Source organism: Chiloscyllium punctatum, chromosome 10 (genome assembly GCF_047496795.1).
Source record: "Chiloscyllium punctatum isolate Juve2018m chromosome 10, sChiPun1.3, whole genome shotgun sequence".
NCBI classification, from domain to species: Eukaryota; Metazoa; Chordata; class Chondrichthyes; order Orectolobiformes; family Hemiscylliidae; genus Chiloscyllium; species Chiloscyllium punctatum.
The window spans coordinates 72,422,188-72,448,715 of NC_092748.1; the positions used below are offsets into that span (position 1 = coordinate 72,422,188).

At 38.8% G+C, this 26,528-nt stretch overlaps 1 protein-coding gene across 6 annotated transcripts in view; it reads right to left on the reverse strand.

Moving 5' to 3' along the window:
- The window catches only part of cobll1b (cordon-bleu WH2 repeat protein-like 1b), a 171,395-nt gene that overhangs the window by 10,525 nt on the left and 134,342 nt on the right, over window positions 1-26,528 (reverse strand). For 4 of the 6 annotated variants that reach the window (XM_072579481.1, XM_072579484.1, XM_072579486.1 and 1 more), the window contains 4 exons: window positions 20,617-20,712; window positions 8,888-9,110; window positions 5,297-5,397; window positions 1,373-3,012 (listed from right to left, as the gene is read on the reverse strand). In XM_072579481.1, the coding sequence (XP_072435582.1) occupies window positions 1,373-3,012; window positions 5,297-5,397; window positions 8,888-9,110; window positions 20,617-20,712 (2,060 nt within the window). The remainder of the gene's footprint in view (window positions 1-1,372; window positions 3,013-5,296; window positions 5,398-8,887; window positions 9,111-20,616; window positions 20,713-26,528) is intronic. The other 2 variants (XM_072579482.1, XM_072579483.1) reach the window with 2 other exon arrangements.

Here is a 26,528-nt window from a genome sequence, read left to right on the forward strand (position 1 = left end):
CAGTTGAGAAAAAAAGACAAGGATTTAAAGGTGTGTCGCAACCAGTTACTTGGTCAAAAGTTCCATGGCAGCCATTGCTGCCTCTAATTCGCAACCCCCAACTTTGGGAACTCCCACATCAAGTATTAGATTTTTAGTTTCTGGCAAAAGTAGGTAACCTTCATAGTTTCTTGGCTTATGTGTTACTTTACTTCATTGTTTACGTACTACAACTGCAAGGTAATTTAGTTAGTAGCCAGAAATATTTTATTAGCATCTATGTTCAGCTCAAAGCAGTATTCTAAGGTGCATAATAACCAAACCAAAGCTCCTTATTAGCTTGTGTGTGGAACCAAGGGCACTATTCCCTTTCCTCACTAGGTGTCCCAATGACTAGAGAGCAACCTGCTGGACTGTGGGCAGTGAAATAACTCCACAGAGGTCAACGTCTCTTCACCAAGTCACCCTTTATTTACATGTGGAGTGTCCTTGACATTGCCCGAGCTCCCTCAGAGTCAGCTCTCAGAGTGACCAAGACATTTGTTGTTATTCGTCAGCCAGGGCTCTCTGACTGGAAGAGATTAACAGCCCCAATCAGGGAACTCATTCTATGGGGTCCACCTGGCTGACCTCATTACAATCACTAGAGTGGGTATTGACATTTGTTGTTGCTAATCAATTATCCATTTCTTGTGGTTCTGACATCAACTTTTTAAAGTAATTTCCAAGTTCGCTGTTGTTTATCCAGTTCAAGTTCTTTTCCTCTGAATTTGACCAAGGCATTTTAAATTGCAAATTTCTCTCACTAATAACAGTTAACTCAATTTTGCTTGGGATACTCAACTTTCACATTAATTAGACTTTAAGGCCTTAAAGTGGAAGCTGCTATGAAATATTTTAATCACAGAATAATCCTACAGTGCTCATGGTACAATGGTAATACTTCTGCCACGGAGCCAGAAAACTTGGGTTCAAAACCACACTGCTCCAGAGATGTGTCAAAGCATACCTGAATAGGTTGATTAAAAATATCTAATGCAACAGCTTGTGTAACCTGGTATAATATTTCTGTAATATACCAACAGAGAGTGAACATTTTACCTCCTATCATAGTAAATAATCTTTTAAAATCATACGACATTAGTATTTAGACAAAATTTCTGAAAGTTTAACTTTTTACTCAAATTAAACTTCTCTAATTAACCTGTTCATAAAATTTCTAATGGCATTACTGTTTTTCTGAAAAAAAGTAATCACATTATTGTGATTAGGCACTTATTTGAATTTAGTTGCATGCATCAATTTAAGGATAAAGGAACATTAGTGCTACAAATAGATATTCTTTGCAAGTTAAAAATCAGTAAATAATCTTCCCTTATTGTATTACTTTTACCTGTTTTGGTAAGCTGTTGTGACTGGACTCATTATGAACTGTTAAAGCTGGATGCAATTCTCTTTCTGCAGAATTAGTTGGAGAGGACAGGGTTGATGAATCAATTCCAGCACTCTTGGGTTTAAAAGAACACGTTGGGTTTGTTTGTGCTTTCTTGACTGCTGAAGACACCGCACGAGCAAAAGGTGATGGTGAGGTAGGACTGTATGTTTTTGCAGCAACAGTAGTTCTGACAGCTTTTGTGTCAGCTAATGTTACACGAACAGATGGCTTCTTTGGTACTTTGGGAGGTTTTGAAGGTCGAGATATAGACGTCTCCCCAGACTTGGGCAATTCTTTCTGGGCATTCCCTTCAGAAATTACCGTAAATTCTGGAGGTGGAGGAATTATAACATTTAGATCATCTGCATTTGTTGGAGTAACTTCCTGAATTGACAATCCATTTTCCTCCTTTGGTGAGAATTTGTCACCTCTATCAATGCTGGATTGAGAAGGTAAACTAGCACTTCTAGCTAGTGCAGAGCTAACATATTGTCCTGAGCTCCTTTTATGCAGCTGGAGGAAGGCTGATCCAGGCTTCATTTTCCTCTCTGAAATACTCTGAGTTCTTCTACTTACTTGCACCTTTGATTGTGCATCTTCAGTATCAGCCACCAATTTGGAATCTGTTGTTTCTAGGTGAGAGGTTTTAATGGAAGGATTAATGGATCTTCCTTTAGCACTTTTATCAAAGTGAGCTCCTTGGTGAAAAGCTGTTAGCTCTCTTATAACGTTAGTTAGAGGCTCTTCTGATGTACCAAGCTGCTTTGTTGACTCTTTTGAAGTGTCAGGCACTGTGACAACATAAGATGCTGTTTGCTGATCTGGTATTTCAGCTTCTGGCATGACTCCATACGTGACAAATGCTTCATTTTCTAATGACTTTGAGGGAACAATTTTGTAGGTTGTCATTCCAATCTTTGGTATATAGTCTCTTGTGATTTCATTTGAAGGCTTAGGCTTAGGCTCAGACTCACACTTATATAGCACTGGAATCTTTGTCGGACTTTCTGGACTTCTGCTGGCATCTTTGGTTGACAATGATGCAAGAGAATCATTGGATGCTGAGCATTCTTTAGCTGGTTGGTTAACAGGCATCTTATCCTGCTTATCAGCAAGTGTGCATTCAGTTGCATCAGCAGACATATTTGATGCTGGTGCATACTTCTGTTGCTCAGAAGACTCCAGCAGAGTAAAATTATTGACTTGTGGGCATTCTGCAGAAGTGCCTTTCAAGGTTGCATAAGATGTTAGGATAACGGTACTCTCTGTTGCACCAGTGCAGTGGACATTCTGAAAATCTACTTCTTTATCAGACTCTTCAGAATTACTTTTTTTAATTTCCAGCTCATTGATCTCCACTGTGTCGGAATGTTTTTGATTGTCTTTATCAGGTCCATTTGATGATGGAGAATTGGCAGAATGTCTTGCTGCAGGACTGGTTCCAGCATCACCAGAAATGCTTGTTTCTTCTGAAGTTTGAATCGACTCTCCTGTTATTCGTTTATCGGGTGGTAACATGGTCTTCACGCTTGGCATTCCATCTGAATCTCTCTGATACATATCACTGTGTTTATTTTCTGCAACCTGTTGTTCTTCAACTAAAATTCAAGCAAAGAATTCGATCAGTTTACTTGCATGAGAATGTTTTCCAACAATACGTTGAAATTCCTCAAGAAGCTTACACATTATGGATGTAAATATAAGCAAGAGAAATTTACAACAAAATATCTAATGGGGTTCCTGCATTTGCTAATTCAACACAAATTCCTCATGGCACTACTTACGGCAAGTATCATTTTTTCCATGAAATGGTAGATAAAAGGATACCATACTTTGTTATTCAAATAACTAGTTGCACTCACTGATGAGATAATACTAGTCACTTGAAGAACTCAGCATAACTATAGACCAGTTACAATGATTAATTCCACTGTGTTTTTTAGTTAATTTTGACCAAAAGTAGACATATGAATCAGATTTTTAAAAGATGAGACAATGACACTAAAAAGGCTGTCAAGCACTGAGGTACCACATGAAGATTAAACAGACAGGAGACTGTACAAAAGAATATTCTGTCCTGGCCTTTAAATCAGGGATCAGAGATGTTGTTCTGCTTAAATTAACCAAGACGATCCATTAGAACAAAAGTGTTCTTTTATTTTGCATTATCATAAATACTGAGTTGTACTGATTGAACTGGATAATTCTGATCGTCCACGTTTCTCCTGGAGTTTCATCGATGTACATCATGTCAAAAAGATCAAGATGTAGTCCACCTACAGCAGAATTTTACTGTTCTGCTTGTTTCTTGTTGCCATACAAACAGATATTGGGCACACAATTCAACTATTCTAAATGAAGTCGCAAGAGGTTTGTTTGAAATAAAAACAAGTCTATTGCACTGGATAACCTGTTTCTGTGATAGAAAGTAGACATAATTCTATGTATTAGATGCATAAACTATTTGTCCAGTCACCACCTCAGCACCTCATGTCTGTATATTTACTTTTGGCTCCTCTTTTACTACTTTTGGAAATAGGATTAGTGGGAACAGTCTCTGACCCAACAGCAGAGATAGAGAGGTGATGGGAAATGGAAAATTAAAACCTCTGTAAACATTACTCCTGTAAAAGTTGACCATCTACATTTTGACTGAAGGTTGCATTTTATGTACTTATGTATCAGTTAAGTTTCTACAGTTAATATCAATAATGCACATGCATATATTTCTAAACTGTACATTACTAACTTGGATGAAGACAGTGAATGTACAGTAGGCCCCCCATAACCAGCGGGAGATATGGTCTAAGACCTATCGCAGAAACCCAAAACTACAGACAGAAACTAAGCCATTCATTTAAAATGGAAAATTTACCTTCGCAGCAGCCCACTGGTCCCTGGTTCTGGAACGTTCCCTGTAATATGCTCAGGCTGCAGTAAACCATGGGTAACCGAAAACGCGGAATACAATTCTGCGGATACAGGGGTACTATTGCCAAGCTTATGGATGACTCAAAAATAGGTGGTAAGGCAAAGCTCAGAATGACAAAGTTTGCAGATTATATAGACAGGTGAAATTTGTCAGATGGAATATTACATGGGAACAAGTGAAATTAGGAATAATGGACTAGTTGATTATTATTTAAATAGAAAAAGACTGCAGAAACCTACAGCAGAGAGGGTCACACAAAACTAACACACAAGTTCCATAAGTAATAGGCAAAGCAAACAGAATCTTGGCCATTAATTCAAAGAGAATGGAGTATAAAAGTAGGGAGACTTCACAAACTATACAAGGCACTAGTCAGACCATAGCTGGAATACTAGAAACATTTCTGTTCCCCTTTCCTACAGAAAGACATACTGGCATTGGAGGCAGACTAAAGAATACACATTGATTGATTGTGCATTTGGACAGATTATCTTAAGATTAAGAGGCTGTGGGGTTTGGGTTTATACTCATTCTAAACCCCAATGAGGAAGCGAGCTCCTTAAGGGACATGTCAGGATAGATGCAGAGGGGTTGCTTGCATAATCTCAGGGTATGGGAGTCATCCAATTCAGATAGAGGAAAGGAATGCTTTACCACAGAGGGTCATCAAAGCTAGGTCATTAAGTACATTTAAGGTAGAGACAGACTTTTATTCAGTAAAGGAATCAATGGTTATGGAGAAAAGAGAGGGGAAAGTCGACTTTAGAATTGAGATCAGCAATGATCTCATTGAACGGCTTTGCATACTTGATGAACTGAATGGCCTATTTCAGTTCCTATGCCTTTTGGTCTGAACAAGAAAATTCAGGACAATCCAGTTTACATGTTAACTTCATTTCTGAAGACTTAAAATTCCCCACAGATTTTTATTTTTTGTATATGGTACTTACCATTTGTGTTTGCCACTGATAGAGCCTTATCTATATCTGTCTTTGAATTTTTATCCTTTTCTGTCACAATTTGGTTGCAAACATCTTCAGCTGTACTTATTCTGTTGAAGGACAAGAAAAAAATTGGGGACGCAAGTATTATAAAAGGGTTTGTAATAATTTGTACATTGATTTTACAAAACATTTAATGTTCATACAAAAATGGAGTGAGAGATGATTTTGACAACTTTATTAAGACAATAGTTATAATTACGATGCCTAGTAATTCAAATTGATCTAGCTCTCAGTTTTAAAATTATGTCAAAATTAAACTATCATTATTAAATTTTATCGAACTAGAAATACAAGGTTAACAGATTTTGATCAGTTGAAAAGTGGAGTTATGGTATTAAAATAAGCATAAGGCGACACCTTTGTGATAATATTAACAGAGTATGCTAAGTTTAGCACCAGTTGATGATAGGAAAGAAATTAACATATAATATCAATACAGGTTAAATGCTTTACAAATACAATAGGATCTCAGCTCGGGTACAAAGAGGAATAAAAGTGTGATTTTTGTAATATAAAGCCAACGTAGACAAGGAGGGAGTCCTGTGCTGAGTTGCTTTTATTTCTATTCCACTACTTAATCCCACTTTTTTTTTCTAAATAGCTAAATTATACAGTATTATAATCAATTTACTCGCATGAGACTTGGACTGTGAGCTAGTATAATGGCAAGAAGTTCAACCACTTTCAGTTAAGCCACCTTTAGAAACTTTAAAGATGAGACAAAGATAAAAAATATCAGATATGGAGGTGTTAATCCAAGCTCCCAGGCCAAACAACTGAATTGGGCTGACCATGCAACCAGAATGCCTGATACTTTTGTTTTATACTCCTGTACGTGGGCATTGCTGGCATAGAGTCAGAGATGTACAGCATAGAAACAGACCCTTCGGTCCAACATGTCCCAACCCAAACTAGCCCCACCTGCCAGCACCTGTCCCATATCCATCCAAACCCTTCCTATTCATATACCCATCCAATTGCCTCTTAAATGTTGCAATTGTACCAGCCTCCACCATATCCTCTGGCACCTCATTCCATAACACATACCACCCTCTGCGTGAAAAAGTTGCCCCTTAGGTCTCTTTTATATCTTTCCCCTCTCACCCTAAACTTATGCCCTCTAGTTCTGGACTCCCTGATCCCAGGGAAAAGACTGCATCTATTTATCTTATCCATGCCCCTCATAATTTTGTAAACCTCTATAAGGTCACCCCCCAGCCTCCGACGCTCCAGGGAAAACAGCCCCAGCTGGTTCAGCCTGTCCCTGTAGCTCAGATCCTCCAGCCCTTGCAACATCCTTGTAAATCTTTTCTGAACCCTTTCAAGTTTCACAACATCTTCCCCTTAGGAAGGAGACCAGAATTGCACGCAATATTCCAACAGTGGCCTAACCGATGTCCTGTACAGCCACAACATGACCTCCCAACTCCTGTACTCAATACTCTGACCAATAAAGGAAATCATATCAAACTCCTTCTTCACTATCCTATCTACCTGTGACTCCACTTTCAAGGAGCTATGAACCTGCACTTCAAGGTCTTTGTTCAGCAACACTCCCTAGAATCTTACCATTAAATATATAAGCTCTGCTAAGATTTGTTTTCCCAAAATGCAGCACCTCGCACTTATTTGAATTAAACTCCATCTGCCACTTCTCAGCCCATTGGCCCATCTGGTCCATATCCTGTTGTAATCTGAGGTAACTCTCTTCGCTGTCCACTACACCTCCAATTTTGATGTCATCTGCAAACTTACTAACTGTACCTCTAATGCTCGCATTCGAAATCATTATGTAAATGACAAAAAGTAGAGGTCCCAGCCCCCATCCTTGTGACACTCCACTGGTCACAGGCCTCCAGTCTGAAAAACAACCCTCCACCACCACCTTCTGTCTTCTACCTTTGAGCCAGTTCTGTATCCAAATGGCTAGTTCTCCCTGTATTCCATGAGATCTAACCTTGCTAATCATGGGCAACCTTGTCGAACGCCTTACTGAAGTCCATATAGATCACATCTATTGCTCTGCCCTCATCAATCTTCTTTGTTACTTCCTCAAAAAACTCAATCAAGTTTGTGAGACATGATTTCCCATGCACAAAGCCATGTTGACTATCCTGGATCAGTCCTGACTAGCATTTATTGCCTACCCCTAGTTACCCTTGAGAAGGTGGTGATGAGTTGCCTGCTTGAACCACCACAGTTCTTGAACTCCTACAAAAGTGAATCTTCTACCTCTTCCTGGGTTGCATTCTTATGTTGATTAAAGAAAGTGCTGTAAGGACAGCCTAGAGACTACACTTAGGACTTCTGATAACAACTTCAAATCTTGGAGAAGTGTACCCAGAAGCACTACACTTGACACAAACAATTAAAAAAGAATGTGACCGCCTTTGAAAACTAACGCACAGCAGAATCAGGAGAAAACCCAAGCAGAGGAAATTCCAAGTGGTGTACAAGTGGTATGATCAAGAAGTTTGTGGATGCCATAAAATTTAGTAGTGTGGTTACGAGTGAAGATATTAGTTATAAACTGCAAGAGATTAATGACGGACTGGTCAGTTGGGAAGAGGAGATGCAAATGGAATTCAATGCAGAAGTGTGGGGTGCACTTGGGGAGGGATAACAAATCAAGGGATTATGTGATGAATGGTTGTACCCTGGAAAATACTAAAGATCAGAGGCACCTTGGTATGCACATCCACAGATCCCTAAAGGTAGAAGGGCAGGCAATGTCATTAGGGATACTAGCCTTTGCTAAACAAGGCATAGAGTACAAAAACAGAGATCTTATGGTGAAAATAATACTTAGGCCAGAACTGGAGTACTATTCTCATCACCACATAAAAGAAAGGATCTGGGTGCACGAGCAAGGTTGAGAATATTTGCCAAGATGTTTCCTGGTCTGGAGTACCTGAGCTATGAGGAAAGATTAGATAGGTTAGAGTTGTTTTCCTTGGAGCAGATTGAGATGGGATTTGAGAGAGATTAATTATATTAAGGGCATAAACAGGGTAGAAAGGAAGGCATTTTTGTCTTTAGTAGAGAGATCAATAATCACAAGCTGTAGATTTATCGGGTAGAAGTTTAACAGGAGAATTAAGGAGAAAGCTTTTCACCTGAAAAATGATGGAAGTCTGGAACTCATTATCTGAAAGGGTTGCTGAGTTAAAAACTCTCCTAACAGTTAAGGAAGATTTAGATATCCACTTGCATTGCCACAGTCTCCAGGGCTATTAACCAAGAACGGGAAAATAGGATTAGTGGGATCAGATCTTTGTTGACCAACCTCAGCATAATAGGACAATGGGCATTCTCCTGGGCATGCATAAGAAGGCCACCAACAATATAATTCACCAGCTGCATACGTGGGAAGAAAGCTAAGTTAATGTTTCGATTCTGGTGACTTGGCTCTGACTAAACACTAATTTTGCTTTCTTCCCACGGATGCTGTCAGACCTGCTGAGCTTCCCCAATTTGTTTTGTTTGAGATTTTCATTATTCACAGTTCTTTGTTTTATATAATTCACTTGCACTTACTTGCCCTCAGATTTGATATTAGTTTCTTTATCTGTCACAGCAAACGAACTATACTCATCCGATGTCTGTACATTTTGAAAATTGGATGCGCCATTTAGGGAAATTGGTGGGCACGGTGCTTCTTCTCCTTTACTAACAACAGCTTTTGTATCATCGACGTCTGGAGCTCTGATTTCTTCTGTTTCAATAATCTCTTCAAGATTACCTTCTGATCCAATGCCAGCTGTACTCATAAGAAAACAAGATTTAAGTCTGTATTCATGACAAACCTATGCTAGCAATTTATGAAGTTGTTTATAACTAAAAGGTTCAACAATTGAACATATACATTTCAGATCTGTACTTTGGTAGGATCAAATCCTCAATGCAAACCTGTTAAAATATTTTGCATTTTCCATTGTTTCAAAATGTACAATATTTAATTTCAAAATGCATTCAAAACTTATCAGTTTCTAACACGGATAACATCCGCTACAACTGTGCCAACGTCTCCTGTCATATTTGTTTTCAATGCTTCTGCCCTCAGCTTAAATTCACATTTAAATCAAAAGGTGATAGAATTTAGGGATCTAATGTTTTGCATTGCCTTAGGGAAGGGTCTTCAGCCACATGGTGCTGCACTTTTAACTCTGGAAATCCTGCCCCTGGACACCCACCATTTCCTGTGGGAGAGAAGGAGCAGGTTGTACTTAGAACATAGAACATAGAACATAGAACAATACAGCACAGTACAGGCCCTTTGGCCCACGATGTTGTGCCGAACATTTGTCCTAGCTTAAGCACCCATCCATTACCTATCCAATTGCCGCTTAAAGGTCACCAATGATTCTGACTCTGCCACTCCCACAGGCAGCGTATTCCATGCCCCCACCACTCTCTGGGTAAAGAACCTACCCCTGACATCCCCCCTATACCTTCCACCCTTCACCTTAAACTTATGTCCCCTTGTGGTTCATCTGTGGTTCATGCAGGCAGTTGCACATGTAAAAGTGCTGGTATTTTGAGGTAGAACTTCATTACATTTCTTTTTTATAAGTGGGATGCTCAAAGCATAGCTTATTCAAGAGAAAATCTAAAGTTCCAAGAGGTATTTGAAGATGCGAAGTATTGATGAGAATAGATCTAAAGACTCTTTGGAAAAAGTGACTGTGGGCAATACAGGATATCTTCTGGGTTTGTTATTAGATATGAACAAATGCACATACAAACTGGATAAACTCACTGGAATTGTCATGCTTATCTGTACCATCAAGACATTTGAATCCTCTGCCCTTTAAATGCATTTAAAAACAAAATGAGTACTTGTTATTTCACCGCCTGTTGACATAAGCCCGAAGACTGTCATAAGATATTTTCTGCATGATTAATTTCACAATCTGACATTATCACAGTGTATTATTTGTCGGCGTGGACAGGTTGGACCGAAGGGTCTGTTTCCATGATGTACATCTCTATGACTCTATGGTAATTGAGTCTCTGATGTGGGGCTATGAATACAAATGCTTGTTTTTTTTAAATAAGGGATTTAGTTCTTCATGGCATACACTTTAATGAAATGAATGCGTTTTTACTGAACAAAAGTATTATCTTAAAAGGTTAAGTCATCAATAGAAAACTAGAATTTTGGTGATGAGCTCTGCCCACTGGATACCAGGTGAGATGACATAGAGCAAATAAGGATACAAAGAGTAATAGGGAGGAGACATGACTTGGTATAGAATTATAGAGTCCCTATAGCGTGGAAACAGGCCCTTCGGCCCAACAAATCTGCACCGACTCTCCGAAGAATAATCCACCCAGATGCATTCCTTGACCCTATTACTCGACATTTACTCCTGACTAATGCACCTGACCTACACACCCCTGAATAGTATGGGCAATTTAGCTTAGCCAATTCACCTGACCTATACACCTTTAGACTGTGGGAGGAAACTGGAACATCCAGAGAAAACCCACGCATACACGTGGAGAATGTGCAAACTCCACACAAACTGTTGCCCAAGGCTCGAATTGAACTCAGGTCCCTGGCACTGTGAGGCAGCAGTTCTAACCACTGAGCCATCTTGCTGCCGTATGAGGCTATAAAGTTCTGTGGGATGAGTAGAGGGACACAGATTTGCATAGACTGTATGGATGGTGATAGGGGTGGGTGGTGTTGCATGGATGGAGCATACAATGTGTGTTTTGGAGCGAAAAGGCAAGTTTTATTGTTTTTATCTTAGACAACTAGGCCAGGCCATGGAGAATTAAGGTGTGCCCCTTATACAAGTCACCTCCACACTTGGCAACCAATGTAGCTGCCTCCAAAGTCCTTTGAAGGGAGTGGGGGGCCTCAACTTCTGTTAATACTCACATTCCTGGTTCAAAACATTCGTCCATCCAGGGCATTACCTCCTGACTCAGACATTTTTCAGACACAGCGCTTCTGATTCAGGAGCAAATATTCAGGTCATAGTCTATTAAAAAAAACTAGTTTCTGTTTATCTAAAGTTGCAAATTTTAGATGTTGCAATGTGAATCAATGGCATTTCCTTCAGTGTCAGCGAATATTTACATTATTTATTTTCAGATACACAAGTATGAAACTAAATAAACTTCAATAAGTGGATGCAAACAGAATACTATCCTGAATTTCCTTGTCTGCCAAATACTGCAGCTACCCACAACAGCATGCAGTGGATCCCAATAGCTTCACTGGAGCTCCCTTGAGGCATGATCCCTTCCAAGCTCCCAGTGGGCAAGGTACACCACCCATACCTTCTCAGCTCATCTGATTTTAGCAAATAGACTAAATATATCCTTCTTCTCCTTCCATTTAATATTGAAATCATCAGAAGCAATTTTCTAGCTCAACATTCCTCATATGCAACACCCAGCAAAGTGTTTGAACTCCTATTTAAAGACTTGAATGCTGAAAAGGTAAGTGGATTGAACTTTAAAATGCAGCTCATTTTAAACTGGAATTGGTATACAATAACTTGTGTGCAAAAGTAGTCGTCAATTTCCATTCTATCTGAAATAAAAACTGAGGAAGAAATTCCAGGTGAACTAAAAATACAGACGTGGACATTACAGGGTCAGTGTTGAAGATAGAAATAAGTTTGCTCATGACTGCTCACTATGTGGTCTTTTGAATAAACTCCACCAGGATGCTTCTGTAGTCAGCCTCCAACTTGGTACAGCAATTCAGTCTTGACAGGGTATCCGAAAATCTAATGGAACAATCAGCATTCAACGTTTTGTGTATGTGTGGATATGTGATGTATGTGTTTGATTTATTTCACTGTTGTTTACCTTTGTGTGCGAGAAACTTTAGATGTACTGTTGACCAAGTGCCCACTTCATTGAAGACATAGCAATGGCAAATGACTGCATAACCATAATATGCATTTTTTCAGTGGGATACTTGGAGTTCAGTTGCAGTCAGTCGATAGCCATGACAGCAGGAACCCTATACAAAGGAACTGCAGACTCCAACTCAAAAATATAATACTAATACTTGCCACTGATACAGGTCTAGCAGTGTTAAATCATATTTATGGGCAACAAGTCTTTTGCAATCTATAACTGTGGTTATGTAGTCATTCACCATTGCTACATCTTCAATGAAGTGAGCACTTGGTCAACAGCACATCTGAAGCCAAAACAGAAACATTTCTGACATACAAAGGCAAACAACTGTGAAACATATCAAACCCATACATCACTATTATAGTAGAACTTAAATTAATTCAGTTCATCAATCTTGTAGTATGCTAATCTTTCATTTTGCAGAAAACAAGACCATTAGATGTTGGAGGAGAAGCACGTCATTTGGTCCATCGTGTCTATTATTCATGATCAATCTGATAATCTTCAATTCCGCCTTCTTACCTCTACCAGTCAAGGCTGTATTAGGCTCTGGTCTGACCGTATTTAGAACATTGTGAGCACTTTGGGTCCCAAATAGAACACAGAACAGTACAGTACAGGAATAGGCCCTTCGGCCCGTGATGCTGTGCCAAACATGGCACTATATGAAACTAATTCCTTCTGCCTGCCCTTGGTCCATATCCCTTCATTCCTTGCATATTCATATGCTTATCTAAAAGTCCCTTAAATGCACTTATCGTATCTGCCTCCATCACCATCCCCGATAGTGTGTTCCAGATTCCTACTACTGTGTAAAAAACTTGTCCCTCACCTCTCCTTTGACTTTCTCCTCCTCACCTTAAATGCATACATGCTAGAATTAGACCGTTAACACTATTTGTACATCTCATAATTTTCTAGGTTTTGATCAAGTCTCCCTTCAGCCTCCACGTGGAACAGAAAACAGCTGGAGTTTTTCTAGCTTCTCCTCTAGTTCATACCCTCTATCCAGGCAGCATCCTAGCAAACCTCTTCTGTACTCTCTCTAAAGCCTACACATCCTTCCTGTAATGCGGAAAGAAGAAGTGAATGAAGTATTCGAAGTGTGGCCTAATCAAAGTCTTATAAAGCTGCAACATGACATCCTGATTCTTGTACTCAATTCTCTGATCAATAAAGGCAATAAAAGCAAGCATGCCATATGCCTTCTTGACTACCCTATCTATTTATGTAGCTACTTTCAGGGAGCTATAGACTTAAACCCCAAGATCCTTGGGTACATCAAAGCTGTTCAGAGTCCTGCTAGTAACTGCATATTTTTCCATAACATTTGCTCTCCTAATGTGCAGTACCTCTCAGTCCATATGTTCATTTGATCTATATCCTGCTGTATCCTTTGACAACCTTCAACAATATCCACAACTTTTTAAATTACTAACCCACCCACCCACCTACATTAAGGATGAACGTGCTGGCCTTGGAAGGAGCCAGAGGAGTTTTATAAGAGTGATCCCAGAGATGAATGGCTTGTCAAATGAGGAGTGGTTACGAACTCTGGATCTGTACTCAGTGGAATTTGGAAGGATGAGGGGGAATCTCATTGAAAGTTACAGAATACTGAGAGGACTGGATAGAATGGACATGGAGAAGATCTTTCCACTGGTAGGAGAGGCTAGGACACAAAGACACAGCTTTAGAGGGAAGGTACAATGCTCTAGAACTGAGAGGAGGAAGAATTTCTTCAGTCAGAAGGTGGTGAATCCATGGAACCCGCTGCCACACAAGGCTGTCTCGGCAAAATCACTGAGTATATTTAAGACAGATAGTTAGATTCTTGATTGGCAAGGGGATCAATGTCATAGGGAGACAGTGAATGGTGTTGAGAAACATATCGACTTTGATCAAATGACGTAGCAGACTTGATGGGCCAAATGGCCTAATTCTACTCTTATATCTTGCGGTTATATGCTCTCCTGTTCTCTCAGTCACATTCACAGCACCCTCTCAGCTGGCCATTTATATGCGCTTTTGGAATACAGTAAATTCCATGAATGATTGTGCTATTTCTCATCACCTCTTCCATCAGTTGTACAAAGGCCAAATGAAACAAACAATGCAGAGCATAAATGGGTTGAAAATTAAAAATCACATGCTTGTAAATATATCTAAAAAACCTCAGTATTCAAGTTGCCGAGCTCTGCAGAAATGAGACTTTCACATATTCATCTCTTTGAAAAATATTGATGGTGTTTGTGAGCTTCACGTTATCACTGAAACTTGGATGTTTGACTATCAATGCGGATGTTTAAAGACCCAGATGACACAATCTCTCTGGTATACATACAGTTACCCTAACAGAGACTGTTAAAATTGGCCCTCCTAAAACTTGACAGCCTTTATGTTTTGTACTTCTGGATCTCCCTCTTACCAAAAGAGTAGATATAATTGTTATTATCAAGAAATAACATGACATTATTAAGGAATTTCAGGCCAGTTACCACTCCATTTGGTATTTGTAGTCTTTTGCACTCATAATTCTCCAAACAAATATAAAACTTACCTGTTGTGACTATAAAATCTTGCAGTAATGCTGCAGGTTTGTATCATTTAACTAAGGGTCCAGGGTGTTAATCAATTTAACACCAGTCCAAGTGGCAGGAATGCTTTGAGTACATAATTAATTAGCTGCTCAGCTATGAACATTCCACCACTCTTCACAACATACATTTTATACAGCTTAATCAAAATAAAAATATCAACCCAGATTTATATATACTCAATGCACTCAGAATATCTATTATCAGAGCATTTTAGGATATTGAAGAGATAAATCTCCCTAAGAAAATTAATTCAGAAGAACAAGAGTTGTCCTTAGTGCATGGAAATAGGAAATGTTGGAATGGAATAGAAGATATTCAATTAAGTTGAAAAAAAAGACATGAATAAAGAAGTTTGCTGAATTAAATGAGGAAGGGAGATGATGCAGTTCACAAAATAGTCACAGTCCATTCAATTCACTCAGTAGAGCTGAATTTTTACATGTGTAGACAAGAAAAATAGTGTTCAATTATTTCAGCTGTGTTTTTTTTTAAAAGAGCTGCTCTCTTAAGACTATTTACAGTGTGTGAAATTGTTTTTATAAACCTGGGCATAATTGCTGAATGGGAGTAGCCAGTCATTAGTCTTCCCAAGAGACTTAATTTAAACTTCTACATACCAGTAGTTGAATAATGACATTATTTCAAATTTTGCAGCGTGAAGGAAACCACAAGGTCAAAGTATTCTTAAGAGGTAAACAATGCTTCTTGTGGGATCGGGAGGAATACATACAGGAATGTGATTAGACTTTTTAGAGCCAATGGGAGTGCAGACTCTTGAAAGAAGTGGTTGCATTCTGATTGCTATTTACTTGTGCTGAACATTTTCCACATTGACAAGAACAACCTTTTTGTTTAACAGCTTAAAAGGCAGAACAAAATATTTTCTTGTTCAAATGTATAAATGCAGTCAACTTGTGTGCATTTTAAACAAATGCATGATCAATTCAGCAAGTTTGCTAAATGCAGGTCGATCTTTAGAGTAGAGACAAAAGCTACACTAGACTTTATGAAATAAAGATACCCTGCATCTGCAGGTTAATTTCAGGGAGTTTAACTGTCTGCTGAAGTATCTGTAATAAACTGAAATTGATGACTGTGTGCACTTTCACTCTATATGAGAATGTTGTAACTTCAATAAAAGCAGTTCATTGTGATCTATGAGGCCGAACTGTAATTTGCAGATGTGAATTCAAGTGCTGAAGCAGTACATTTTCTTCTCATGATTGCTTGTAAGTAAAATAACCTGAATCAAAACAAGCTAAGCAGCTTAAATTCAATCTAGAATTCAGATTGGACAAAGGCTTTACACAATTTTACAAGATAATAATTTTTAAATAGTTGGTTATATAAGACATTATTTAACACAGTTTAAGTGTTAAACTTTTGAATCTAAAACATGGTACATTAGCTTTCCTTCAGGATATGATTGAAATGATCATGTCCTTAACTGGCTCTACTCTCATCTTAAAATACAATACCAAAAGAAAATAGGAATCAAGAAAAAAGACAGAGAAAAAGGGAAGGATTTTCAAATGGCAAGTCATAGAGATGTACAGCATGGAAACAGATCCTTCTGTCCAACACATCCATGTCAACCAGATATCCCAACACAATGCCAGCACCTGGCCCACATCCCTCCAAACCCTTCCTATTCATATACCCATCCAGATGCCTTTTAAATGCTGCAATTGTATTAGCCTCCACCACTTCCTCTGGCACCTCATTCCATACATGTACCACCCTCTGCGTGAAAATGTTGCCCCTTAGGTCTCTTTTATATCTTTCCCCTCTCACCATAAACCTATGCCCTCTAGTTCTGGACTCCCTGACCCCAGGGAAAAGACTTGGTCTATTTATCCTATCCATACCCCTCAAGATTTTATAAACTTCTGTAAGGTCACCCCTCAGCCTCCAATGCCCCAGGGAAAACAGCCCTAGCCTACTCAACCTCTTCCTATAGCTCAAATCCTCCAACCCTGGCAACATCCTTGTAAATCTTTTCTGAACCCTTTCAAGTTTCACAACATCCTTCTGATAGGAATGAGACCAGAATTGCAAGCAATATTCCAAAAGTGACTTAACCAATGCCCTGTACAGCTGCAACATGACCTCCCAACTCCTGTACTCAATACTCTGACCAATAAAGGAAAGCCTACCAAACGCCTTCTTTACTGTCCTATCTACCTGCGACTCCACTTTCAAGGAGCTATGAACCTGTGCTTCAAGGTCTCTGTTCAGCAACAATCCCTAGGACCTTACCATTAAGTGTATAAGTCCTGCTAAGATTTGCTTTCCCAAAATGCAGCACCTCAGATTTATCTGAATTAAGCTCCATCTGCCACTTCTCAGCACACTGGCCCATCTGATCAAAATCCCGTTATAATCTGAGATAACCCTCTTTGCTGTCCACTACACCTCCAATTTTGGTGTCATCTGCAAACTTAGTAACTATACCTCTTATGCTCACATCCAAATCATTTATATAAATAATGAAAAGTAGAGGACCCAGCACAGATCCTTGTGGCACTCCACTGGTCACAAGCATCCAGTCTGAAAAACAACCCTCTACCATCACCCTCTGTCTTCTACATTTGAGCCAGTTCTGTATCCAAATGGCTAGTTCTCCCTGTATTCCATGGGATCTAACCTTGCTAATCAGTCTCCCACATGTCTGACAAACCTGACAATATTTTGAAGAGTTTTCAGAAGTAGCATTAAACATTGACTTATCAACTATCGTTTATACGGATATCCAAAAATATTTAAGATGGTTCCATATGAAAAGTAGGGGTCCATAACTGGTGTCTTAAACATGAAATAAAGGCAAGTACACTGTACAAAGATAAGTTGGTTAAAGTGGAGTGAGTAAATAAGTTAAAAGGAAGATTGTAGACAAAAAGTAGTAGAGACTTAAGTAGATGTTTTATACATGGCTAACTGGCATTGCAAACTGAAAGAAAAGGTGTGGAAATGCTGTGAAGATTAATGATAGACAAGAAAATATCAAACGGCCAAAAGGAAGAGAAGAATTTGAAACAAAAAGAGGGGAAAATTAACAGAATTTTGAACAGGCAAGTCCCCTGGACCCAAAGCTCTAAATCTTAGCATGTTAGAGGGTGCATTTATTGTATATTTGTAAATGTTAGATTCATTGTTGGTCCGATCATCGCTTGGTGAACAGACCAACATCGAATCTACCAGCACCCAAGCTACAGATCTTCACAAAAAATGTTAAAGCTTCTAAACGTTCCTCAATGCCAGAAAGAGTCCAGCAGTTTGGAAAAATTAGAAGAATGGAGACAAAGTAGGGAACTAAAGAAATGTCAGTTAGTCTAACGTCTCTCATTGGAAAATGGTAGAAAATTAGAAAATGCTTTCCTCTAAAGAGATAATGGAGGGTCATTTAGGAAGAGTTGACATGGTTGGTAAAAAGGAAAACATATTTGTCAAATATATTAGAGATTTTTCAGTACGTATCAGGCAGAGTAAAGAGGAACCAAAAGATTTCCAAAAGGCATTTGATAAGGTGCAATATAAAAGCTAAGTGCACCAGATAAGACCTATTGTGTTGAGTGATATTTTATCATAGACAGAGGTCATTTTAAGTTTGTCAAATTATAACCATTGAAGTGCCACAGAGCTCAATGCTGGGCCTTAACTATTTACTATACATGCTGCTGGTGAGACCATATTAGAGGACTAGATACAGTTTTGTGCATCTTTCTTAAGTTGGGACATACTTGCATGGAAGCAGTTCAGGGGAAGTTCACTAAGCACATTGTTAGGATGAGGGGGTTTGTCTTAAAAACAAATGATTGAACAAGGTGGACCCATAAACGTTTAAATAAAAAAGATAGGTCAACTTATTAAAACATGAGCTTTTAAGGAGGTATGACAGAGGTGACGCCTGGAAGATGTTTCCTCCTCAAGGGGAGGAATTCTAGAACTCGTGGACATTTCAAGTTAAGGGGTCTCCCATTTAGGAATGAAATGAAGAAGAATTTCTCCCTCAAAAGGTGTTCATCTTTGTAATTCTCTTCCCCAACAAATACTGGAGACTGATTCATGGAATACTGATTCAAGTCCAACTTAGAGAATTTTTTGGTTGATAAGTGAGCTAAGGATAACTGCGGTTGGGGGAGGGTGGGGGTGGCTGGGTGGGCGCTAGAGAATAGGGTGAAAGCCAAGATATGATCTTATCTGCAGTGATTTATGCTATGGCCTCAATCATTCATCATATTTTCCGATGGTTTAAATAATAAGACACATCAACATTCTGTCCACAGTAAAATAAAAGTGGCATTGACAGTAGGGCAGATGGAAGCAAAATAATTTCAATGTAAGGTAGACAGAGAAATGTGACTTAAAAAAACATGACACTTACTTTTGAAAGGCTGAATCTTGAGAAACTGATAAAATTCAATAAACCTGGAGTATCTTAACTGCTAAGGTATGTTCATCAGGTACCAACGGGAAAAGAGGAAGAAGGCGGAATAAGGCATTGAAAGAATGCAAGATGATAACTGATGGCAAGGTGCAGGCAAGAGGTGAGAGAATGAGGGGGATGGTGGCAGGGATAAAATTGCAATTTTCAGCAATATTTAACTTGTTACTTTGTTTACTCAGTCCATAGCAATTCCTTCAGTCTTGCGATATCGTTCGATTAAGACCAGGATCAAACGATCATTTCTCGTTCATTTTAAAATTAAATGTTTTTAACTGTTTGGGACTCTACTCACTGGAGTTTAGAAGAATGAAACATATCAGATTCTTAAGCAACGTGACAGGTCAAACACTGAGATGATTCCTCTCATGGGAGTGTCCAAGACTTGAAAGCATGGACTTAGAATAAAGAGGCACCAATTTAAAACTGAGTTGAGGAGGAGTTTCTTGATTCAAAGGGTTGAGAATCTTTGGAACACTTTACCACAGAGAGCTGAAGGGGCCGAGTTATTGTGTGTATTTAAGGCTGTGATAGATTCTTGATCAGTAGGAGGATCATGAGTTATAGGGACAGGGCAGGAAAGTGAACAAGATGAGTGTTAGATCAGCTATGATCCTATTGAATCATGAACAGTCTCAAGGGGCTGAAGAACCTACTCCTGTTCCTATTTGTTATGGTCTATGTTTTTAACAAGATGATGTTGACTCATTTATTTTTGTTTTTAAGAGCCATATACACATTCATGCATGAAAGTAAAAGTCATCGCAAGTTTTTGAGCATCCACATTTCAAACACAATAATATTAATTTATATCAGATAGAGAAGAGCAGTTATACAGGCAAAATATTCTTTTCGCCAGAAGTAATCAAGTGGTCATGAATTGTGCCCAATTTCTTTCACGTTTATCAAATGTGGATTGAAGGTCAATTTGCCATTACTAGTTAACAGTATAGCCCAAAATTAATTTGCCATCTTATTCCAAATTGACTTAGATTTTTTTTTGGAAATCACGTGTAAATTACAACAGTGAATGTCCTTCAAAAAGTACTTTAATGGCCATAAAATGTCTTGACATGTCCCAAGGTTTGAAAGAAACCACATAAAACAGCCTTTTTCTTAAACTATTTACTGAATCAAAAGGCCTTTTTAAAAATAAAGTATTCTTACTGTATATTGTATATGGTTTTCAAAAGTCATACCAACTTATTTTAGAGTTTTGCGTTAAAAAAACTTTTGTTTTTTAACAGCCAAATTGATTTTTTTTTAAGCAAATCATACATGCATGTTTCTTGGTCAGGAGGAAATAATTGCTGATAAGTGAGAAACATTTTTACCTTGACCATCAGCTGAGGTATCTGGTATTTTGCTAGCAGAAGCCTTATCTGCAGCATCAGGACTTGGGCATAAATCCACCGATCCTTGATTAGAATCTGGCAGAACAAATTACAATATTGTAAAGACAGAAATACCACTTTTTCATTTATGTTACCTTGATTAAAATCTTAATTACCTCGATAGCACATGTGCCTTGCCAATGATTACTCTGGAATTCTTACAAGAGCTCAAAGGATTAGTATCTCAATCCACAACACAAATGTTTCAATCAGAACAAATATAGATTTTGAATAACTTGACTTGCTTAAAATAAGTACACCTTTCTCATATAAAGAAAGGATATGAAAATAGATGCATCACATTAATCTAAATTTACAGTATTTCTTTAAATGTTTGATAAAGCCATATCAGATGCAAATTATTAAACAACCAAGGTCTTCATACTTTTTTTAAATGTCCAATTCAGTCTGCTTCTGATGAAATCACTTTCAAATTAGTTTAAACAAATGAGAACTATTAAATATAAAAAGGGAATGATGGCACGTGGCTTAGGTAGTAAATTCCAGGTGATGGACCCTGAAGACCAGGCAGTGGTGCTAGAAAAATGTAATCAGCTTGTGTGGGTGGTCAAGGCAATGATTGCATCTGTACAGAACATCTCATATCCACTCTGCACTATATCATAGTTTCGTGACTCAAGCGTGGGATTTGTTCAGGAGTTCAGTACCTGACATCCTGATACTCCAACTTAATGGTCACAAACCTTCCAATGATGCCAGCCTCACATTCAACTCACACTGCCTTCACATATCTTTAACTATTTTAACTATGGCAGGCACATAAACCAAATACCGTGCAACACAATCACTGACATCTTGATAGCGATAACTACTTGTTGGAGCCTAACAGAGGAAATATTAATGCACATCATGGTTTTAGCTACAACAGAACCAGCACCACTTCATGTCATACAGCACTCCAATGAAAGCCTCTTCAGAATTTGCATCACACCCTCATCCTTCCATCTGATATGATGTGCAAGATATAGAAAAGTATGACCACAGAATCCTTGCTTTAAAACCCAAACCTCAGGGAGAGAGGGAGACCATATCACTGATACAGATGCATGATCACTAGTTCACACATGCTCAGCAACCAGTTCAGATATTGGCACGGCACAACGTTTACAGGCTAGCAACATTCTGCTCATGTTGAGTCAGCAGATATAAAGGAAGTTTCTGCCTAGACAGAGCGAAAGGAATACAGATGTATTTTTTGAATTGTTTTCCATAGATTGGTTTCTTTTTGCTCATGACACTAAGGTTGGTAGAGTTGTGGACAGTGACGAAAGATGTTGTAGGTTACAAAGGGACATAGATAAGTGCAGAGCTGGGCTGAGAAGTGGCAAATGGAGTTTAATGCAGAAAAGTGCGAGGTGACTCACTTTTGCAAAGAGTAACAGGAATGCAGAGTACTGGGCTAATGGTAAGATTCTTGGTAGTGTAGATGAGCAGAGATTTCTTGGTGTCCAGGTACATAGATTCTTAAAGTTGCCACCTAGGTTGATAGGATAGTTAAGGCGGCATACAGTGTTAGCTTCTAATGGTAGAGGGATTGAGTTTCAGAACTATGAGGTCATGCTGCAGCTGTACAAAATTCTGGTGCGGTCACACTTGGAGTATTGAGTACAGTTCTGGTCACCACGTTATGTGGAAACTTTGGAAAGGGTTTAAGAGGAAATTTACCAGGATGTTGTCTGATATGGAGGGAAGGTCTTCTCGGAAAGGCTGAGGGACTTGAGGCTGTTTTCATAAGAGAGAAGGAGGTTGAGAGGTGACTTAATGGAGACATAGAAGATAATCAGAGGGTTAGATAGGGTGGACAGGGAAAGCCATTTTCCTTGGACGTTGATGGCTAGCACGAGGGAACATAACTTTAAATTGAAGTGCGATAGATATAGGATAGATGTCAGAGGTAATTTCTTTACTCAGAGTATGGGGGCGTGGAACTCACTGCCTGCAACAGTAGTAGACCCACCAATTTTAAGGCCGTTGGATAGGCATATGGACAAGAATGGAATAGTGTAGGTTAGATGGGCTTCAGAGTGGTTTCACAGGTCGGCGCAACATCGAGGCCCAAAGGCCTGTACTGCGCTGTAGTTTTCTATATTCTATAAAACTCCACACTAGCTGGGTATTCATCCAGATAAAGTAGGTTCTATTTAATTAGTTTGACAGATAACATTCAACACAGATGAAGTTGAGTTAGTGCCAAGCATTCTGAGGCAAAATGCAGATGCTGCAGATTGGAGTCAAGATCAGAGTGGCGCTGGAAAAGCACAGCAGGTCAGCCAGCATCTGAGGAGCAGGAAAATTGACATTTCGGAGAAAAGCCCTTCATCAGGAAGAGGGCTTTTGCCCGAAATGTCGATTTTCCTGCTCCTCAGATGCTGCCTGACCTGCTGCGCTTTTCCAGCACCACTCTAACCTTGATGCCATGCATTCTGAGTTGAATTCTAATGAGGTAAAGAGATCAAAGTTTTATAGACGCTCATTTTTAAAAGTTCATAAACAATGTAGACAGGTTGTAGTGAAAGCTAATAGATCAGGCATTTAACTGAGACAACTACAAAGAAAGTAACAGTGTCACCATACAAGGCCTTGTTTGGACACCCTTTAGAATATTTTACCAGTTCTTATCCCCTCATACGATGAGACTTACAGAGAAGGGATGTTAAATTAATAACTAGTTTAAAACACTCAGTTACAGCAAAAGATTCAAAGAGGTTGGTCTTTTCATTCAATGCTTTGGAGAGATTTCATCGAAGGACTTAAATTATGGTAGAGCTAAAATGCTTGCATCTGAACAGAATAAGTGAATGAGAAAATTTGGTGAAATAATGGATATGCATTTAAGGTATGTACATACAGAACTACAATAGATATTGTGGGGATTTTTTGTATAGAAGATCAATGACCTTTGGAATAAGTTACTGGCTTTTGCAGCGAGTATGGAATTACTGCAAATGCGTAAAAGAGAACTGGGAAAGTTGCTGTACATGGCTGATATTATTCCATACTATGCTCTGGGTGAGGTAACACAAAGTCACTCTTATTTTTGGAAGTTAAACATCACACATCACCAGGTTATTTGGAAGCACTAGCTTCTGGAGTGCTGGTTGTGGAGTATAAGATCGTAAGAATTTAGCAGAAGTTCAGTGTGATGTAACTGAAATTCTATTTTGAAAAAGACCTGGATTGTTTGTTAAGTCCCTCATCTTTCAAAATGAACATGTTGGTTTCAGTTCTTTCATATAGAAATTGCAGAACCTTTTGAAAAGCCACATACATAGTTGGAGGTGTCCCCATGCATAATGGTGGTATCAGTGTTATTTTCGGAATTCCTTTTTGATCAGCTTTGGGTCAGAAAAGATGTTTTTCCAAATTTTTTCCCTTTGAGTTTGCCAATTTGTTTTGCCTCTGACAGGGATAAGCACGATGGGTAAAGAGCTTTGAAGATACATCAGTTTCTTACGTCTCTCAAAATTCAAACGACAACTTAACATATCAACATGATGCTTGGCAATGTTGCATTACATTGTCCTTAAAGACAAGCTTATACCAAGTTGCTGCATTCTTCCATTATGTCAGCAGATGGCACTGTCAGAACAACAGGAAAATAATTTTATACAGTGCCTTTCAAATCTTCAGAATGTTGCAAAACACTCGATAGCCAATTGATTGCTTTTTCAAATACAGTCAATATTTTGATAGATAAATGTAGTAGCAATGTATTTACTGCGTGCTCGTGCAAAACCACATTGAAATGTTTGACCTAGTAATATGATTTTCATGGCTGCAGTTTAGAATCATTGAGTCATAGAATCATTGAGATGTACAGCATGGAAACAGACCCTTCGGTCCAACCTGTCCATGCCGACCAGATATCCCAACCCAATCTAGTCCCACCTGCCAGCACCCGGCCCATATCCCTCCAAACCTTTCCTATTCATATACCCATCCAAATGCCTCTTAAATGTTGCAATTGTACCAGCCTCCACCACTTCCTCTGGCAGCTCACTCCATATACCTACCACCTTCTGCGTGAAAAAGGTGTCCCTTAGGTCTCTTTCATATCTTTCCCCTCTCAAACTAAACCTATGCCCTCTAGTTCTGGACTCCCTGATCCCAGGGAAAAGACTGCATCTATTTATTCTATCCTATCCATGCCCCTCAAATTTTGTAAACCTCGATAAGGTCACCCCTCAGTCTCTGACACTCCAGGGAAAACAGCCCCAGCCTGTTCAGCCTCTCCCTGTAGCTCAAATCCTCTAACCCTGGCAACATCCTTGTAAATCTTTTCTGAACCCTTTCAAGTTTCACAATATCATTCCGACAGGAAGGAGACCAGAGTTGCACGCAATATCCCAACAGTGGCCTAACCAATGTCCTGTACAGCCGCAACATGACCTCCCAACCCCTGTACTCGGTACTTTGACCAATAAAGGAAAGCATACAAAACGCCTTCTTCACTATCCTATCTACCTGCACTCCAAGGTCTCAAGTGTTAAATATTGATCCTAATATTGGGAGAATTCTCACGACTTTGGAATAGTGACATGGAGTACTTTAGATCACCTCAAGAGGGCAGCTGTGACTAGATTTAACCTTTTAACTGAGTCAACTTGAGAACTTGGCATCAATTCTGTCATTTATCTTCTTTCTGTAGCAGTTTAACATGTTAATCAAGCAGAAGGAAATCCAATTTTGTTTTAAGAGGTAGCCAGAAAATGCACTATGGAAATGGGCAGGATACTCATTTCTTGATGTAATCAAGTGGAATCACACTAAAAGGACTTTGGACTTGATTCACCCTAGCCTTGCATTGGTGATGCATTGGAATTTTACTGCTCACTAACGCTTGTGTTGAAACAGGCCTTTTGAATTTCTGATTGACATGAAAAACAGTTTTTAAAAAATTCCTTTATTTAAGGCATTGTGTCAAACTATAATTTCCTTCTATCTAGATGTGCAGATCCAAGTTAACATACAGACAATATCATATCACAAATCAGTAGACTATTGAGAATTTAAGGTGGTACTATAGACAAATTCCAGATACTTTATTTTGATTGAGTGATGAGTTCTAGCTTAGAACATATTCTCCCAAGTGCATATAAAGTAATGAAGTATAAATCTGTGAAACAATAAAATATCATGACAAGCTCCCATGACTGAAATACAAGTTATTTTTTTAAAAAGGGGCAGAAGTAGTCCATACTCACGTCTGCTCCACCATTCAATATAATCTTGACTGATCATCTAACTTATTGCATTTTGCATGAAGAATTGAAAATCTACCTTTTGCAGCCTTGAATACAGTCCACAATGTCCTGGGGTAGAGAGTTCCAAAGACTGGCAGCACACTAAATGAAGAAATGTCTCCTCATTTCAGACTTTAATAATTCACCCCTTATCTTGAGGGAGTGATCCCATGTTCCACATTTCTCAGCATGGGAAAATGATATCTTTATGTGAACCCCATCAAACCCTGTGGCATTTTAACCTCTAGAGAGATGTAAATGTCGAATTTTCTTAGCTTTTCATCAAGGATAACCCTGTCATTCATGACAGAGTTATTATTATGAACTGCTGGAAACTACAATGGCAAGTATATCCTGCCTTCCAGATGGAGACCACATTGCATTTGGAGTGCTCTGTGCAGTCTCACCAACCGTAGCAAGGCCTCCTTATTTTTATATTCCAGTCTGTTCATAATTAGGGCCAACATGCCATTTGGATTTCTAATGGTTTTTACACCAATGTTATAACTTTGTGTTCTTTGTACTAGTGCAGTCAAGCCTCTATGTATACCAACATGTAAACGTTTCATTAAATTTTAAAAAACTTAT